This window comes from Vigna umbellata, chromosome 6 (assembly GCF_029865625.1).
Source record: "Vigna umbellata cultivar VRB3 chromosome 6, Vumbellata_1.0, whole genome shotgun sequence".
NCBI lineage: Eukaryota > Viridiplantae > Streptophyta > Magnoliopsida > Fabales > Fabaceae > Vigna > Vigna umbellata.
The window spans coordinates 12662976-12679053 of NC_142170.1; the positions used below are offsets into that span (position 1 = coordinate 12662976).

General features: G+C 34.5%; 3 protein-coding genes across 7 annotated transcripts; all 3 read left to right on the plus strand.

Moving 5' to 3' along the window:
- The first annotated feature begins 32 nt into the window (after positions 1 to 32).
- LOC124825174 (PGR5-like A protein) lies at positions 33 to 2392 on the plus strand. The gene is made up of 7 exons (XM_047297721.2): positions 33 to 405; positions 535 to 597; positions 693 to 779; positions 1026 to 1266; positions 1592 to 1665; positions 1829 to 1927; positions 2088 to 2392. Exons 1-7 carry the CDS (start codon positions 202 to 204, stop codon positions 2169 to 2171), a joined length of 852 nt encoding a protein of 283 aa, XP_047153677.1. The 5' UTR covers positions 33 to 201; the 3' UTR covers positions 2172 to 2392.
- A 1320-nt stretch (positions 2393 to 3712) lies between these two features.
- LOC124825173 (oxysterol-binding protein-related protein 3C-like) lies at positions 3713 to 8553 on the plus strand. Of its 2 annotated transcripts, XM_088092679.1 has the most exons (11): positions 3715 to 4155; positions 4859 to 4939; positions 5175 to 5268; positions 5561 to 5677; positions 5767 to 5839; positions 6158 to 6276; positions 6497 to 6618; positions 7057 to 7233; positions 7382 to 7526; positions 7689 to 7867; positions 8175 to 8553. In XM_088092679.1, the coding sequence occupies exons 4-11, from the start codon at positions 5582 to 5584 to the stop codon at positions 8419 to 8421; spliced, it is 1158 nt and encodes a 385-aa protein (XP_087948805.1). In that variant the 5' UTR covers positions 3715 to 4155; positions 4859 to 4939; positions 5175 to 5268; positions 5561 to 5581; the 3' UTR covers positions 8422 to 8553. The 2 variants fall into 2 exon arrangements, with proteins under 2 accessions (XP_047153675.1, XP_087948805.1); XM_047297719.2 differs by lacking the exon at positions 4859 to 4939 and having other exon boundaries at positions 3713 to 4155.
- Positions 8554 to 10201: 1648 nt separating this feature from the next.
- Positions 10202 to 16078, plus strand: LOC124825175 (telomere repeat-binding protein 5-like). Of its 4 annotated transcripts, none has more exons than XM_047297724.2 (10): positions 10202 to 10505; positions 11740 to 11939; positions 12039 to 12957; positions 13038 to 13283; positions 13376 to 13429; positions 13527 to 13606; positions 13794 to 14035; positions 14418 to 14738; positions 14906 to 14969; positions 15565 to 16078. In XM_047297724.2, exons 2-10 carry the CDS (start codon positions 11859 to 11861, stop codon positions 15661 to 15663), a joined length of 2106 nt encoding a protein of 701 aa, XP_047153680.1. In that variant the 5' UTR covers positions 10202 to 10505; positions 11740 to 11858; the 3' UTR covers positions 15664 to 16078. The 4 variants fall into 4 exon arrangements, with proteins under 4 accessions (XP_047153680.1, XP_047153678.1, XP_047153679.1 ...); XM_047297722.2 differs by having other exon boundaries at positions 10205 to 10505; positions 15570 to 16078; XM_047297723.2 differs by having other exon boundaries at positions 10205 to 10505; positions 13068 to 13283; positions 15570 to 16078.

A 16078-nucleotide genomic window follows, 5' to 3' on the forward strand; every position in this document is an offset into this window, starting at 1 on the left:
ATCTTTTTCTTTTTTCTACATAGAAAAGACAAAGAACAAAAGAGGACGAACGAGATTCATAGATTTGGGGACGAAACCAAATCCAATTAGTGACGCAATCTCATGAATTCGGATCTCTGTCTCTATATTTATGTGGTTGGGCTCTCTCTGTTCTGTTTCATTTCCTATTTTCTATTTTAAACCTTAACGAAGTGAACGGTGATGGGAGGCGCGTGTAGCAGCAACGCCTTCAGCGCGGTGCAATTAACTATATCGTCCACCCGCAGCAGCAGATTCAGAAGCAACCGTACCGTTTCTTTGTTCTCCGTTCGAGCCTGCGACGACCCTCCTCGTGGGCCATCCTGCATATACGTTGGCCCCCTCCACACCGCCACCAAAGAAACCCTCGAAGCTCTTTACTCTCAGGTCACGCGTCTTTTCAATTCATCATTTTTCAGTCTCAATTTCACTTATCCATTAATATAATCACCACAGAAGAATCATTAACTATGCAACTATTCAAGGGCTAATGCAACGAACTTGGATTGTTTATAGGCGCGGGATGCGTATTACAGTGGAGAGCCTTTGATACTCGATGACATGTTTGATAGAGTAGAGGTGTCTGTCTATCTGTCTTTCTTCAATTCACCACTCAACATTGCGTTACGCACTTAAGTCTCTTAATTATATATTAACTCGTCTTATGGAAACAGTTGAAGCTTAAGTGGTATGGTTCTAAGTCAGTTGTCAAGTACCCTCGGTGCAGTATCCGGAGGCATTCCACATATGCTGATTCTGATGTAACTTTCTTCTTCAATTTCCTTATTTCAATTATCATCAAGTTTTGGTTTTCAATGTGTTCTTAATTGAAGTTAAGAATGTATTGAACAGTTACGTTTGTGTGTGGTGTGATGTATTTGTGTTGAATGTTTTGGATATAAGGACAATTTTTGTGTGGTTAAAATGTTGAGGTTCCCCTGCCTTCCTTTTTTGTTCTCTTGGTTTCTCCACTTGAATTATATTGAGTGACTGTGGATGTAGGGCAGGAAGATATTTCTATGGCTTTTGCATTAGCAAGTTTATGGTCCCTGTTTCTTGCACTTGGCTGTTCAGCTTGTGTTTGGCCTATATTGTACACTGTTAGCACAGCTTATCAAAAAGCATTCGACTCGGGAGGATTGTCGTATGGTAGTCAAGCATCAGGAGTAGGACTTCTTTTTGTGTTCAACGGCATTATCCTCACAACACTCGGTTTGGTCATTGGCTACCCAGTTGCTTCAGCTTCAGGTAAAAATCATTTCCGAAATTGAACTCAAACACTAGTTCAAATTAAATGACAAACCCTTTAATTTAGTTAAATACAACAGTTAGTGGTGCCTTGTGTACTTTTAACATTTTCCCTAATTAGAATTAGACTTATATTTCAAAAACTTTGCTGATATTTAATGTAAACATTTATTACGTGAATTGCTACGATTAAACTCTAATTCTAATTAAAAAAATGTTATACACCTTAGGAAGGGAACTGAGTGTAAATTTTACCGTTTTGCTAACTATTATTTCAACATGGCTGTTTCTGTATTTATATGTAACTAATTGCTTATTTCCACAGTTAAGGTGCTTCAAGGCCTGTGGAGGGGTGATTTAGCGGCACTGAAGGGTTCATGTCCAAATTGTGGAGAAGAGGTCAGTCACTGAGTTATATACGTAGACTCCCACAGTGACTGTGATATAGGTGTCTTGTTTCTTGCTTGACTGAGTGGTCCTCTTTGTCCAGCTAGAGAAGCACTGTTTAATATTTATACTTCACTTAAATCATTCTCACGGTATTGAATTCATTTTCTTTAAGGTATTTGCATTTGTGAGAACGGACAAGGGTAATTACTCACCTCATAGAGCAGATTGTCATGTGTGTGAATGCTTATTGGAATTTCGCACCAAATTTGAGGTAATAAAATAGATTCTTTTTACTTCTTGCATAAGACTGTAAAATTAGACCGCGATTCAATTCTCCTTTTTATGAGTAGAGAAAATAAAAACGTGACAATGTAAACAAGAGTTGCAGGTGTTTTGCTCTTTGCATGACCAATGGTGTTGTTATTTTGCAGCAATCGGATTTAAGATTAGGTAGACAGTGGGTTTATGGGCGTATTTACCTCGTTCGAAGATCCCGGCGCCAGAGAGAGCCGTAAATTTTCTTCCCATCAGGGGCTTATATGATTGTGAATATCAATTAGCTATTCAGGAATGGATAAAACCACACTCTGTTCAGTTCTTAGTCCAGAACATTTTTGTTAGAACTCAGAAGCCATCTTGTAAAACTCTCATGAAGGAAACATTTGACATGTCAATGGGTGGACACCTAATTTCTTCGATTTGAGGGCGTGTTAATGTTAAAGATTTTTCTTTTCAAGCTGTTATAGATATTAAATGTAACTTTAGTTTTATTTATTGTTCTTACCAATGGAGACTATCTAGACAAGCTGTTGCGAAGGTGAAGATCCTTTACGCAGAGCTATGAGATTAGTTCTTCTGAGGGGATTGTTTTAACAACGAAAGAAGGTTTATCTTGAAAACATTTTTCAATGTTCAAGTCAATCAGAAAATTATAGAATAAAAATGTAATTTGAACTATGAGTGAGTAGGAGTTGAAGGTGAACCTCACTCTATAGGCTCCTTAGAAGAACCATTCTGAATGATAACATAATTGTTTTTAATGACTATCATTTCAATTATGTATAACTAATGTAACGTTAAAGATAATTGAGCATATATATTTGACAAAATTTCACACTGATTTGGTTTATAAATAATTATCCAAATGTTTCACAAAAGGGTAATGCAATTAAAAATATATACTAGCAGCTTTAATTATAGATGGAAAGATGTTAAATTTAAAAAACAAAAAAACTTAAACATTAGTAAAATACCAAATAATTTATTATAGTTTAACATAATTTGTTTTGAAGTTGACTGTTTTCAAATTTATTTGAAATTATAAATGTACTTTATATTTTTCTATATTAATTAGTTCGTTTATATTAGATATATTAATTTATAATCCAAAGGATTATTTAACCCATAAAAAAAGTGTTACAGTAGAATATTAATGAGAATAAGTTATAATTAAACAAAAAATAATTATATTTTTTACAGTTTTAAGCATTAGTTTTTTTGTCATTTATGACAAGATATGGCAATACGGAAATACATTAGTTAACGCGCCTGTTAGTGCCTTTATTTCCGCTAATATTGGAAAATCAATATATATTGATGCATAGACCATGAAAACTGAGTGTATGTAGTAGAAAAGGTTGGTCATGTATATTATTATTATTATTATAAAAATCACTTATTTTTGCTTCACATGCTTTCAAAACTTTTGTTTAACTATTTTGGATCAAAATACTATTAACTATGCTCAACTTTCGTAATTAATAAATAATAAACACTATAATTAAATTAGAAAAAAATTCTCAAGAGATTTTAATAGAGAAAGCGGACAATAAAATATTTAATCTGATAAGAAGAGTGAGAAAATATACCTCAATTATTTCGAAATGATTATACGAAAATATAATTTTTTAACAAAATTAACATTATTATTTTAATTAATTAATTGATTACTTTTATTAAATTAGAAGGGAGTGAAGAAAGTCAAAGCATCTTTTGGTTCCTTTAATAATAGCCGTTAAACATAAGCTATGTTTCACTTCCCTCCCTGCCATCCGCACGCGCCATAAAAGTAGCGTCAGAGTCACAGTTTTCTACGTTCATTTGTTGATCCACAGTTTCTTCGGAGTCTCTAAACTCCAAAAAACAAACACAAATCCAAACACCAAACACAACCGTCACTTACGCAATCGAAACCAAATTTTCCTGTTCCTTTCTCGATGTTTCAATTTATCCCTCAAATCACTCTTCCATTTTCTCTTTCTTCCTCCCACTTTGTTTCTTGATTCCAACTATTCTTATTTTCTTCCGTTTTCATTTCGAACAACAAAATTTGACAATTCGAATAGCCATCGTGGACTTCTTTCCCTTCTTTCTGATCTTTTAAATTAGGTTTTCAAACGAGATGGGTAGCCATGAGAAGAATGAAAACAAGGGCTTTTTCGCCGCCATGACTTCTGGCTTCTCCATCTTCAGCAATGCTATGCACCGATCTGTAAACGGGTATTTTTTTCTCAAACAAAGAATTTTTTTTTTGGATCGTCCTATTCCTATATTATTCATATCTATATAATCGTATTCGTATGTGTTGTGTCATCGTAATCTATACTTGTGTGTGTGTTCTTATGTTGTAGTGTAAAGTGTCATTGACAATACCAAATGATTATTTGATATTTGTTGGATTCTAGACTTAGATTTGCCTGTTTTCTTTAAGTTGCATCGATACTGTGAGGCAAGCAGGCAACTTGATATTATAGTGTTATCATCATTCAAATTAAGTTGTTCCCTCTTTTTAAGCCTTTTTGTTCCTATATATATTCTTTTACTACATTGAGCCACTATTTTTTAAAAAGACTCAATTGAGCTTTTATTTTTTGTAAAAAAACTCAAATTGACACCTTTTGAAGTGTCACGTGTCATGTCAATATAAGTGTTTGACACATGTAAGAATTTGTGTCTCAGACATCTTCCACTTGATACTTTAAATGTGTCATATCTCAAAACGAGAGACATTACAAGGGAAAATATTCAGATTTTTTACATATAACAAACCTATATTTTGATACAGGACGGTGTAACGCCAATTTAAATGGAATGGACCACAATGAATCTTTTTTAAAAAAGAAGGTTCAAAATCAAAATATAAGGACCGAAATGAATAAAAAATCTAAATATAGAGACCTACTAATTAAACCTTTGTTCGTAGTTCCTAGCTCTCATATATCGACGAGGTACTGGAAAGACTTATAGAGTATAGCAGTGTTCCATCAAGGATCTGTAGTGCACGGTAATCTGTTTATCTAATTGGAATCTCTCTTTCACTGACATTATCTAGAAATGATGAAAGCTCGTGGAAATTTTACCCCAAATGTTTAGTCTTTGGACTTCATATAATAAGAACACGGTCATCCATATTAGTTTCATATTTTACATTTTTTACGGTGGAACTTGTCAGCTTCATCTCTAAGAAATGTAGATATTCTGGGGAATGCAAGCTTACTCATGTTCTCCTTTGTTTATAGGTTGCTGGGGTATGAAGGGGTAGAAGTCATAAATCCGGAGGGTGGTAAAGAGGATGCAGAGGAGGAAGCCCAGAGAGGAAGATGGAAACCTGAGGTGCTTATTTTGCTTGTTTATTTCAGAAATGTTATTTTTTGGTTCAAACCTTTTCTGGCATTAGTTGTTTTGTACTTTGTGCTTAGACATTGAAAATGCTCTTGGTTATCGTTCCTTTGTCTCCTTTAAATTATCTGGTCGTGTTGCCTTTTAGTTTTATTATTGTTGATCATACGGATGCCATCCATTTTTTTGGTTTTACTTATTTCCTATTTCTCTTTTGAGTACATATCTAATGTGTGATATGCCGTGATATTATTGCATTTTCCCTATGTTTGAATTTTGTATTCAGGAAAGAGACGGTTACTGGAAGATGATGCACAAATATATTGGCTCAGATGTAACATCAATGGTAACGCTACCTGTTATTATTTTTGAACCAATGACTATGCTTCAGAAAATGGCAGAGGTTTGCATACCATCACTTCTTTTGGCTTTGTTAAATTGCTCTATTTGTTTGTATTAGCACTTGATTGAACTTTGAATTGTTTGAACTAGTTGATGGAGTACTCCTACTTGTTAGATCAGGCAGATAAATGTGAGGACCCATACATGAGGATGGTGTATGCATGTGAGTTATTTGTATCCCTCTATTCTCTGCTATTTTTTAATTGTTTTGATCAATTGAATTGTAATCTTAAAGGTAATGGAGGGTTTAGTTAAAATTAAGAATGAATAACATTTTATCTAGTTTCGACAAGTGGTCAATGCTGTACCTGAATATTTTATTTATAGTAAAGGATTATGTGATTTAATTGACCCAAACAATTGCCCGCCAGAGCCTGTTGTGTTAGTTCTTGTTCTTCGAACTACGTTGGAGTGTCTGTGAGCCTGGTGCATGTACTTCCTGATTATTTCATTACTTTTATGACTCATCGAATCATTGCAGCGTCATGGGCTATATCTGTGTATTTTGCATACCAACGGACCTGGAAGCCTTTTAACCCTATCCTTGGAGAGACTTACGAGATGGCTAACCATGGTGGAGTTTCATTTCTTGCAGAACAGGTACCTTTTAAGTATGTGATTCATAAGAACTCTGTCTCCCCGCACCTTTAATATAATGTTTCCTTGGAAATTTATACCAGCATTTGCAAGAACTGTTAAGTTCTTCTCACTACTTTCTTTTGCATTGTTAGGTGAATACATCTATAAAAATTTTATTTCCTCGTCTCTGTTATCTTCTCCCTTATATTGGATATCTTGTTTGCTGTATTTTTAATTTCAGGTGAGTCACCATCCCCCAATGAGTGCTGGTCACGCTGAGAATGAACATTTTACATATGATGTGTCTTCAAAGTTAAAGACTAAGTTTTTGGGAAATTCTGTTGATGTTTACCCCGTTGGAAGGTGATCAATACATTGCACTTGTTTAGTAGGTCACATTGTTATATTCTTATTGTCACTCATAGTCTATATAATTCCAACTTCCTATTGCTCCATTCATATGCCACACTCTACTTTCCAGAGTTATTTATTGTAGGTTGAAAAGATAGGGTTATGAGTATTTCCTAGCTGGGTGACAGACGTACAACAGTATTCTGGGTTCATTTAATTTGTTATGCTTTTTCAAATCTAATTTCAATTCTCTTGAAGAATCTGAAAAGAAGTTTTTTTTTTTAACGAAGAATCTTCCTAATCTATTGCTATTAGAGGCAGTATGTATATAATAATTATACAACAAATTTTGTCTTTGCTTTACTTTTCTAGTTCCCTGCAGAATTGTCATTTTATATCATTTGGTAGCAAGGAAATAATAAATATAGATTTTGCAATTATTATTTGCAGAACACGTGTAACCCTCAAAAAGGATGGTGTAGTTATCGATTTGGTTCCCCCTCCAACCAAGGTTAATAATTTGATATTTGGACGAACATGGATTGATTCACCTGGCGAGATGATAATGACGAACTTGACAACAGGGGACAAAGTTGTACTCTACTTTCAACCATGTGGATGGTTTGGGTATGTGATATTTGTTAAAGTTGTGTTTTCATTTTAAGGAGAATTGAATGACTTAAATCCCTTCCATTTTCTGTGTTCTATTTCTATTATCATTCCCCATCCAGATATTGATTCTTTAAATAGATTTTTGTTTCTTGATATCTTGCAGGGCTGGTCGCTATGAAGTAGATGGATATGTGTATAACTCTGCCGAGGAGCCTAAAATACTGATGACTGGAAAGTGGAATGAGTCAATGAGTTATCAACCTTGTGATTTGGAAGGAGAGCCTCTTCCAGACACAGAATTGAAAGAGGTGTTTATTTCTTTTTTGTTTGAAAAAAAGATACAAAATGATCAGGACCAGTTATATGCTAATGAGCAGTAGCTTTGCTTTTTACGATGTGATGATATAACTGGTAAAGGCATAGTTATTTATAATTTTTATTAATAGTTTATCTTGAAACTTATTCTGCAGGTTTGGCATGTTGCTGATGTACCAGCAAATGATAAATTCGACTATACATACTTTGCGCATAAATTAAACAGCTTTGACACTGCTCCTAGAAAATTGTTGCCATCAGACTCCCGTTTACGTCCAGATAGATTTGCACTTGAAATGGGTGATCTATCCAAATCAGGGGCAGAAAAGAGCAGGTTTTTAAGCTTTACTTTCATTCATCATATGCTTGAAAATATGTACTTAGTATGCATTCTAAAAAAAGCAATACAAGTATAAAATTAACAATTTTGCATGGTTAGTATGATATAAATTATTAAGTTCAACAATTTGGATCAACCGGACGAAACTATTTACTTTTTAGGAATAGCAAAGAAATCTGCTTCTTTCTGAAAAGTGGGGATACTTTGAAATTAGAAATATTTTTCTTACTGCCAATTTTGTCTATTGAGTTCTCCATGGACATAACTTCACTCTAAGATGTTATGTTGTTTTCTCTTACAGTTTGGAGGAGAGGCAACGCGCTGAAAAGAAAATCCGAGAAGCCAAAGAGCATAAATTTGCACCAAGATGGTTTGATTTGACTGAAGAGGTGACTTCAACTCCATGGGGTGATTTGGAGATCTACCAATACAATGGTAAATACACTGAGCATCGTACTGCTATTGATAACTCAGACAGCATTGATCATGTTGATAATAAAGATATTGAATTTAATCCGTGGCAGTATGGTGATTTGTCCAAAGAATGAGTAGATTCTGTGTTTTTGGTTTTTTGGATGCCACGGTTAGATCATGTAACTTTTTTTTTATTGATTTATAAGTGAAAGAATTTTGTTTATAGCTGTAGTACATTATTCTGCCTAATCAATTTTTTTTCTTCATCTTGAATTTTTTGTAATTGATTAAAACACTGCAATCTCTTATTAGAATTCATTATGAGACTGATTTAAAATTGAATCATTATAGTCAAAATAAATAATAATAATTTGTGTTTGTCCCATTTTTTTCTCTTTTTCGAAGAAGATTCATGTGCGTTCGAAAGATTTTTTTTTTTCATTTCCATTTTTCAGACCACTCAAACTACTCTTCGTCAATATTATTCACAAAAGAACAGTCTTATTCAACAAGTTTCAGCATGTTAACTAATAAAATTTTTGTCTAAGTAAAAAGTAAAATGATCAATATATTCCAATATATTAAAAAATAGATTTTAAGTTTAATTAATTTTATAAAATTAATTTATAAAATAAGATTTATATTCATCCATATATCATAAATTGGTTAAGTAATAGTAACAGCAAAAATCGATAACGGTAACCACAATGGTAACAACAATGATAACAATAACGGTAATAATGGCAACGATAACGGTACCAGTAATAACAACGGTAATGAAAATGGTAATTGTAATATAAATGAAACAACTGTTTAATAGAACACTTTACAACAATTTTTGTAACAAATTAATTTTACTATTTTCGAAAATAGATTCATTGTTAATTATTTTATTATTATTATTTAATTGATTATTTTTATTTTTATTTAAAATTGCTTAAATATATTTTTAAATAATTTGTTGTTGTTCTGAGCATTAGTTAAAGTATATTCTTTTTTAAAAGCATAAAGAATTTTTTTTGGATTATTCACAGTAAATTTAATTAAAATACAGTTTCAATTATATTCTGTGCTTAATTATGAATATTATTTTTACCTCCTTATTAAGTCAAAGTAAATTCTTATTGGATTATTGTTAAAAATTTACTACTAATCAAAGTTTTATAATTTTGTAGGAAAAACTCATTCAATAATATATTCTTAATTGTTAAAGTTTTTACTACTAATGGTCATGGTTGATGCGTTCTAAGATGCAAAGATCTTTGGTGGTGGCAATGTTGAGGTGTAGTGAAGGCTAATGGTGGCTCACGGTGACTACAATGGAATTCGATGTTGGCATTGTTTCTAGTTGAAATCCGGTGGCTGACAGTGGTTGTGGTGTGGGAGAGATAGGATTTTAGCAAATAAATAACAGAAATATTGTTATTTAATATTTTAATAACACAAAAAATATTACTCATTGAAAATTCGACGTGAGAAAAGAATTTCTGATACTGTATATTATATATATTTATAATTTGTGGGTGCATCGCATTCTCCACTTAGTAGTGTGCATGATGAAGACGTAAGGAAGTGACAAGACACAAAAATAATTCCCCCAAATTAGATACAAATGAAATTGAAATGCAAAGTAAGTGTAATTAATTAATGATTATAAGGTAGAGAGGGAGTAGCAGTAGTGAGAGATGAAATGTGAGGAGCCAGCGTCTTTCACGATGGTTCAGACCAGAAGCGACCACATGATCGAAAGGGTGCCACGTGTCGGAATCTGATTGTGCATTGGCCCATCCAATTGCGTGGAACCGGTCTTTGGGTGCCTTATCATCGACCTACTATATCCTGTGCCCTTCCTTGCAATCACCGAGAGCTCCGGTCACACTGACGTACGGTCAATGCTATAAACTCTTGGGGTTTAAGCCATTGCTTTGGTGGTTTTCACAGGGTTTTACTTTTAGCCATTCACAACACATTATCATAATCTCTATCAGATTCACATTTCACATTTCAGATTCACAATGAGAGAAAAACACAAATTTCTAAATCCTCACCCTCTTCGACCAACGTTTCCTGCCTAATTCAGGCTCTTTTTTTTTTCCTGGTTGGAATCGTTTTTACTCTGAATTATCTCTCACCCATCTTGAAATTGAAAAAATTTGCCGAAATTCACATTCTCAGGGAGTTAAAGATTTCGTCTTTGAACCACAATCTTTGCCAAGAGGTGATGATCATGTTGAACTTTGATGGGATTTTGTTACTCGAAAATATGCCGAGTTCTTTTTTTTTTACTTCTTAAATATCGGGCTTATCCTTGGGGTTTGACTTGTGGTTCTGTTGGTTCCGGAAGAAAAAAGTTGGAATATTGACCTATGATTTTATATACGGGAACTGTTTCATGGTTTTGGGAGATGAATTTTCAGTTTCTGAGACCAGAGTTTCCTCTTTTACTTCTATTAATGATTTCGAGCTTGTGATGATTTGATCTGTGTTTCCGGCATCACGTGATGGGTTTTGGTTGTAAATTGGTTGTTTTCGGACTTCAATCTTCTTCCATGATTTTAGATCTCTATTGGTCTGAATTTAGTTTAGTTTTCTTCTGGTGAACATGACTGGAATCTAGCCTCGTCTTTGTATCCTTTTCTTGTTTTCTGGGTTTAACCTTTATCTCTCAATTTTTCTTTACCTACCTTTACTTTTTAATTCACATTTGGACTTTTGAGGAAACTGTTGTTGTATAGGAGTATTTTTGGCAAATTGTATCTTACACCCTGCTTCCTTATTGTGTCTTCATCTAAGTCTATTTTCAATTTTTACTTATCTGTGCATAGGTTTTAGCTTTTAGTTTTAGGCACCGATTTTCCCATTTGGTAAAATGATTACGTACAATTATTCATATACATATATGTAATCAATGACCTTTATCCTCAAGGTACTTTGATCAAATGGAAGTGACTGATTTCGCTTCCCTAAGGTACCAGTTGGGATTGAGACCGGAAGTAAGCGTCCAATTTGGTTTCATGCATCTGAACTAGAGAACATGTGGTTGGAGTTTGTTCGATAACAATATTTAAATTGTGAAAGTTTGATTCTGCAAATGAAAAAAAAAAAAAAACACTTTTGAAATATTGATGTGTGTGAGAGTTTTTAATTTAAAAATTATTACCGTGATGTTTTCTTTCAGTGCAGCAGCTTCTGAACTTAGTCCCTATTTTAAACATAAGACACTGGAAAGACCAGCTTAGTTGGACATTTATTTGAGCTAAACTCGTTCTCCATCTGGTTTAAGCTAATGCCCTTACTAGATAATTTAACGCCCTTGCATGTAGGGGAAGATAAGATCAGTTTCTGTGTCAGACAATATGTTTTGGTATTCACCACATTAGTAGCATAAACCTTTGTTTTTTCTAGTTCACTATAATGCATCTGGGCCATCACTAATGAGTATTTATTGTCAGGCTTTATATTGAGACCGGTGGGATCAAGCAGCGTGTAGAGTTCAAGTTTATTTACGAGTATTGGACGGCTGATGTTTCGTGTTTGATCAATCCTTATATTGGCATGGTTCCTCTGAGATATGGTGTTGCAGAAAAGGTCATATTATAGCTTTAATGGACATCAGGTGCCAACCAAGCGCCGAGCTACTAGATCAGCTAGGGTAAACAATGAGTTCTATTTCTCATTTGGAGCTAATTACTATTTTTTATTTAGTTTCAGAGTATGAAACCAGTCCATGTTTTATTTTAATGTTTATCAGAGAAACGCTACATTTCAAAGAAGGTTGGAAGAGAAACAAATGTGTGCATTTGACTTATTGGCCACCGTAGCTGACAATTTATTGCAAGGGAAACAGAATCCTACCACATGTAGTGATAGTTCACTGGAAAAAGATAGGGATGGATTTGTAGAAGAGGAGTGCCAAGATGCAAATAAACCATTAAAAACTGAGCTTTCTGATGAAGCAAGTCGTGACAGAAGATGTCAGCATGACTTTGTTAAAGAAGGATGCACATATGCAAATAAACCATTAAAAGCTGAGCTTTCAGACGAAGGAAGTAGTGATAGAAAATGTTTCTCTAATATTTCTTCCCAAGTGTACAATCAAAATTGTTGTTTGAAGGAATTCGCAGTTCATGAAATTGAAGGTCATTCATGCATTGCTTCTATAGTAACAAGTTCTAGTTGCTCAGAGAAGTTTGTTGCTGAAACACTGGTGGATGGAAAAGGCCAAAACGGAACTGAAAATTTAGCTAGCAAAGTTGAATTAGGTTCTTCTCGAAGCCCAGAGAGTATTGGTTTCAAGTTAGATGGTGATGTAAGTAAAGTAAAAGATGTTAAATTTGGGAAGGTTCCCATGGATACTGGGACTGGGTTGTGCTGTTCTGAGGATCTCTTGGATGAAAAACCTCCAGCACTGGTAAGTTCTTGTTGCAATGCCAAGTTGTCTGGGTCTGACGACAGCATGCCTCATAGCTCATTGTCCAAAGGTTGTGACAATGTACTAGTAGATAGTAGAGATGATGACGAAAAATTTTCTGGGTGTGCTCACCCTAGTACCAAAATAAAGTCCTCTAGACCAATTACTTGTATAGATGATAGAAAAATAAACAAAAGATTGGCTTCAAAATATCTTAAAGTTGCTCAAGAATCCAAGCCTGATAAATTATCTAATAGTGGTGAGTTTTTTATTTTTCCTTTTTATCATACGGAATTACTAGCTTTCTTGTTTCTTCACTCATCACTCTTGCTTGTTCAGTAATCTGTTTTTCAATTGGCAACGTGTTAGTTTTGGATGGCAATTTGAAGCCAGTTTACAGCAATAGGAAGAACTACTACAAAAGCCAAAGATCTGAAATGAACATTCCTTTCAAAAAGAGGAAACTTTTTAAATGTAGCTCTGATACAAATTCTAACGGATATATTAGAAATGGTGACACTTATTTTTCACTCAAGAATGAAACGAATCAAAGTGTTTCATATTCATCTTCCGTGATGAGCAAAGGTTGTACTCTGAATGACTTCCTTCCATTAGAAATGAATTTATTTGGCCACTCGGGTAATCTTCACTAAAGAAATTCCAAAACTTTGATGCAGATCATGGAACATCATCCTTGGGGCACTCTGCATTACGGTCTAGAGATTCTCATGGTATGGGAAGATTAAGAGAGTTATTCTTAGTTTACTCTTTGATTTGACTGATGTCTTCAAAGGGGTTCTTACATGAAGATGTATTTCTTTTAACCAGTGAAGCTTAGGATCAAATCATTTAGAGTGCCCGAGCTTTTTATTGAGATTCCAGAAACTGCAACCATTGGGTCCTTAAAGGTATGATAAAATTCTATTATGCCATACACACTATCATTTTTTTTTTTTGTATTTGGATGGTAATGATGTATGGTATCTGTTTCTGTATCCGTGTATTCTTGGCATGCTGCATCATGTGGTATGATCATGGTTGCACCTTTCAAATAAGTTGGGCTGCAACTCTTATGTATGAAATCTTGCTCTACAGAGGACAGTGATGGAGGCAGTGACTGCAGTACTCGGAGGTGGATTACGCGTGGGAGTGATTCTCCATGGGAAGAAAATTAGAGATGACAGTAAAACTCTACTCCAGACTGGAATTTCTCATGATAACCACCTGGATGCTTTGGGATTCGCCTTGGAGCCTAATTTTTCACAAAATCTACCACCTGCATGTGCAACTAGTTCTCTTCGCGTTCCTACTGCGGATGTGCCTCAACCTTTTACTGGGTAATGATTAACTTGCAATTGAATGCATTAGTGCATTGCTTGGGTTAATCCTTTGGCTTTCACTGCCTCTCCACACATTTCATCTTTCCTTGGAGATGTTTGTTTTCATGGAGATGTGCTTGCAGATAATATTTTCTTCCCATAACTAGCAATAAGCAACTTTCCTTTCTCTCTCTCTCTCTCTCTCTCTCTCTCTCTCTCTCTCTCTCTCTCTCTCTCCTTGTTTCTTTATCAGAATGAATGACCCACTTCACTATAGATGAATTATGTAAGTTGCAGAATACTTACACCTAACATAATAGTTTTCATAGACTGCATTAAATGTCTTCTTTTTTTCCATAAATGTTCTAGTTTTTGTCTAAAGAAGATAATTGATATTCAGGTATCCTTCAATTCCTGCTGTAATTCATCAAAGGATTCAGGGGTTTTCTAACATGTTAGCTGAGCATCAAGTAACAGGTTTAGGTAACCTCGTTGAAAGTGATCATGATTCAGCTCCTTCTCCCATCAACACATCAGGTGAAAAAAAATTGTCAGATTCTAAAGAACTTGTTCCTGAAATGGGTATGGAGGCACTAGCTGTGCTACGTGGGCATCAAAAGTCAAAGCGAACCGAAATCGCACAGCGCCGTATTCGTAGGCCTTTTTCTGTTGCTGAAGTGGAAGCATTGGTTCAAGCAGTTGAGAAACTTGGAACTGGAAGGTAAAACTTGCTTTGGTCTGTGTTTGGTCCAACTTAATGATTTGAGAGTGTAACTGTTACGATCAAGTCAGCTTTGTTCTTTTGTCTTTAGCATTGGCAAATTTATTCTTTTGCATTTCCTTTTGACAATCCCTTTATATAGTTTCTTTTTTGTGGATGGAAATCAGGTGGCGTGATGTTAAGCTTCGTGCTTTTGATAATGCAAAGCATCGAACATACGTGGATTTGAAGGTAAAAGCTTGTGTGAACCGTAAGCTTAGCACGTTTTTCTGGTACTGGATTTTATTCTTTCTCCAATGGATTGAAGAGAAACCTGAACACCTCAGGTTGTTGGGTGGCATGCTTTCTTTTCCATCATCCGTTAACTTCCATTAAAAACCATGTAGTTGTCGTTTCTTGTCAAGTAATTGTTTGCATGTTACTTAGGTAAACTATTTGTTGCTTCATTTATGTTCTCTTTCTCTGTTTCCAAAATTAACTGGCCAGACACGAAATCAAAAGGAATCTCATGTACTTCCCACGAAAATTTGATCCGTAAAAATTTCACTATCATACTTTTATCCATTTTTTGGAAAGATAGTGATGAGATTTAAACGAAAAGAACAAGATTACTTTCATCAGTATGATGCGCTCATTCAGCATTGAAAAAGGGTGAAATAGATTAAAGTATAGCATTATCTACACACTCATTTGAACATTTCATTATTACTCAAAATAAGTTTAACAATTCTTATATATTATGCATAAGAAAAATGATATCATATTAAAGAACATGTTGGTAGAAATGTTTGAAAAGGTATTGGCATATGATTTAGGAATGGGATAGTGCAGGATAAATGGAAAACACTGGTGCACACTGCAAGAATATCCCCTCAGCAAAGGAGGGGAGAGCCTGTCCCTCAGGAACTTTTGGATAGGGTTCTAACTGCCCACGCATATTGGTCCCAGCAGCAGACTAAGCAACAGCTCAAGCACCATTCAAAACCTTGCCTTCTCCTTTAAGGCCTTGATGACAGCACCACATGGCTTTGTAGATCGATTGTTAAAAGTATCTTCTGTCATTTGTATGTATTTATCAAAATTGTGTTTATCACTATCTTTTTTAGTACTATGCCACACTTCATCTACCATGTAAACAATTTTAACAAGTGATTCCTGTAGAGAATTTGCGTAGCAGGTTGTCCACTCCGAAGTCTATGTTCAGTATGTAACTGGAGGAGCACAAATTCAATTATGGGCCCACAGAAGCTAATAATGTTAATCACTGTAGTTAGAGCTTTATCCATGTGCTAATTCCTGTATAGTACATAATAAAAGTCGACTTATGACTGTTCTTCACA

Excerpts from the sequence above, each read along its gene's own strand:
- LOC124825174 (XM_047297721.2), top strand. The coding sequence starts at position 202 with ATGGGAGGCGCGTGTAGCAGCAACGCCTTCAGCGCGGTGCAATTAACT. Across the intron at positions 780-1,025 it reads CCACATATGCTGATTCTGAT|GAAGATATTTCTATGGCTTT; the intron begins GTAACTTTCTTC and ends GATGTAGGGCAG. Across the intron at positions 1,666-1,828 it reads GTCCAAATTGTGGAGAAGAG|GTATTTGCATTTGTGAGAAC; the intron begins GTCAGTCACTGA and ends ATTTTCTTTAAG.
- LOC124825173 (XM_047297719.2), top strand. The coding sequence starts at position 4,058 with ATGGGTAGCCATGAGAAGAATGAAAACAAGGGCTTTTTCGCCGCCATG. Across the intron at positions 4,156-5,174 it reads ATGCACCGATCTGTAAACGG|GTTGCTGGGGTATGAAGGGG; the intron begins GTATTTTTTTCT and ends CTTTGTTTATAG. Across the intron at positions 7,527-7,688 it reads CAGACACAGAATTGAAAGAG|GTTTGGCATGTTGCTGATGT; the intron begins GTGTTTATTTCT and ends CTTATTCTGCAG.
- LOC124825175 (XM_047297722.2), top strand. The coding sequence starts at position 11,859 with ATGGTGTTGCAGAAAAGGTCATATTATAGCTTTAATGGACATCAGGTG. Across the intron at positions 11,940-12,038 it reads GAGCTACTAGATCAGCTAGG|AGAAACGCTACATTTCAAAG; the intron begins GTAAACAATGAG and ends AATGTTTATCAG. Across the intron at positions 12,958-13,037 it reads TGATAAATTATCTAATAGTG|TAATCTGTTTTTCAATTGGC; the intron begins GTGAGTTTTTTA and ends TTGCTTGTTCAG.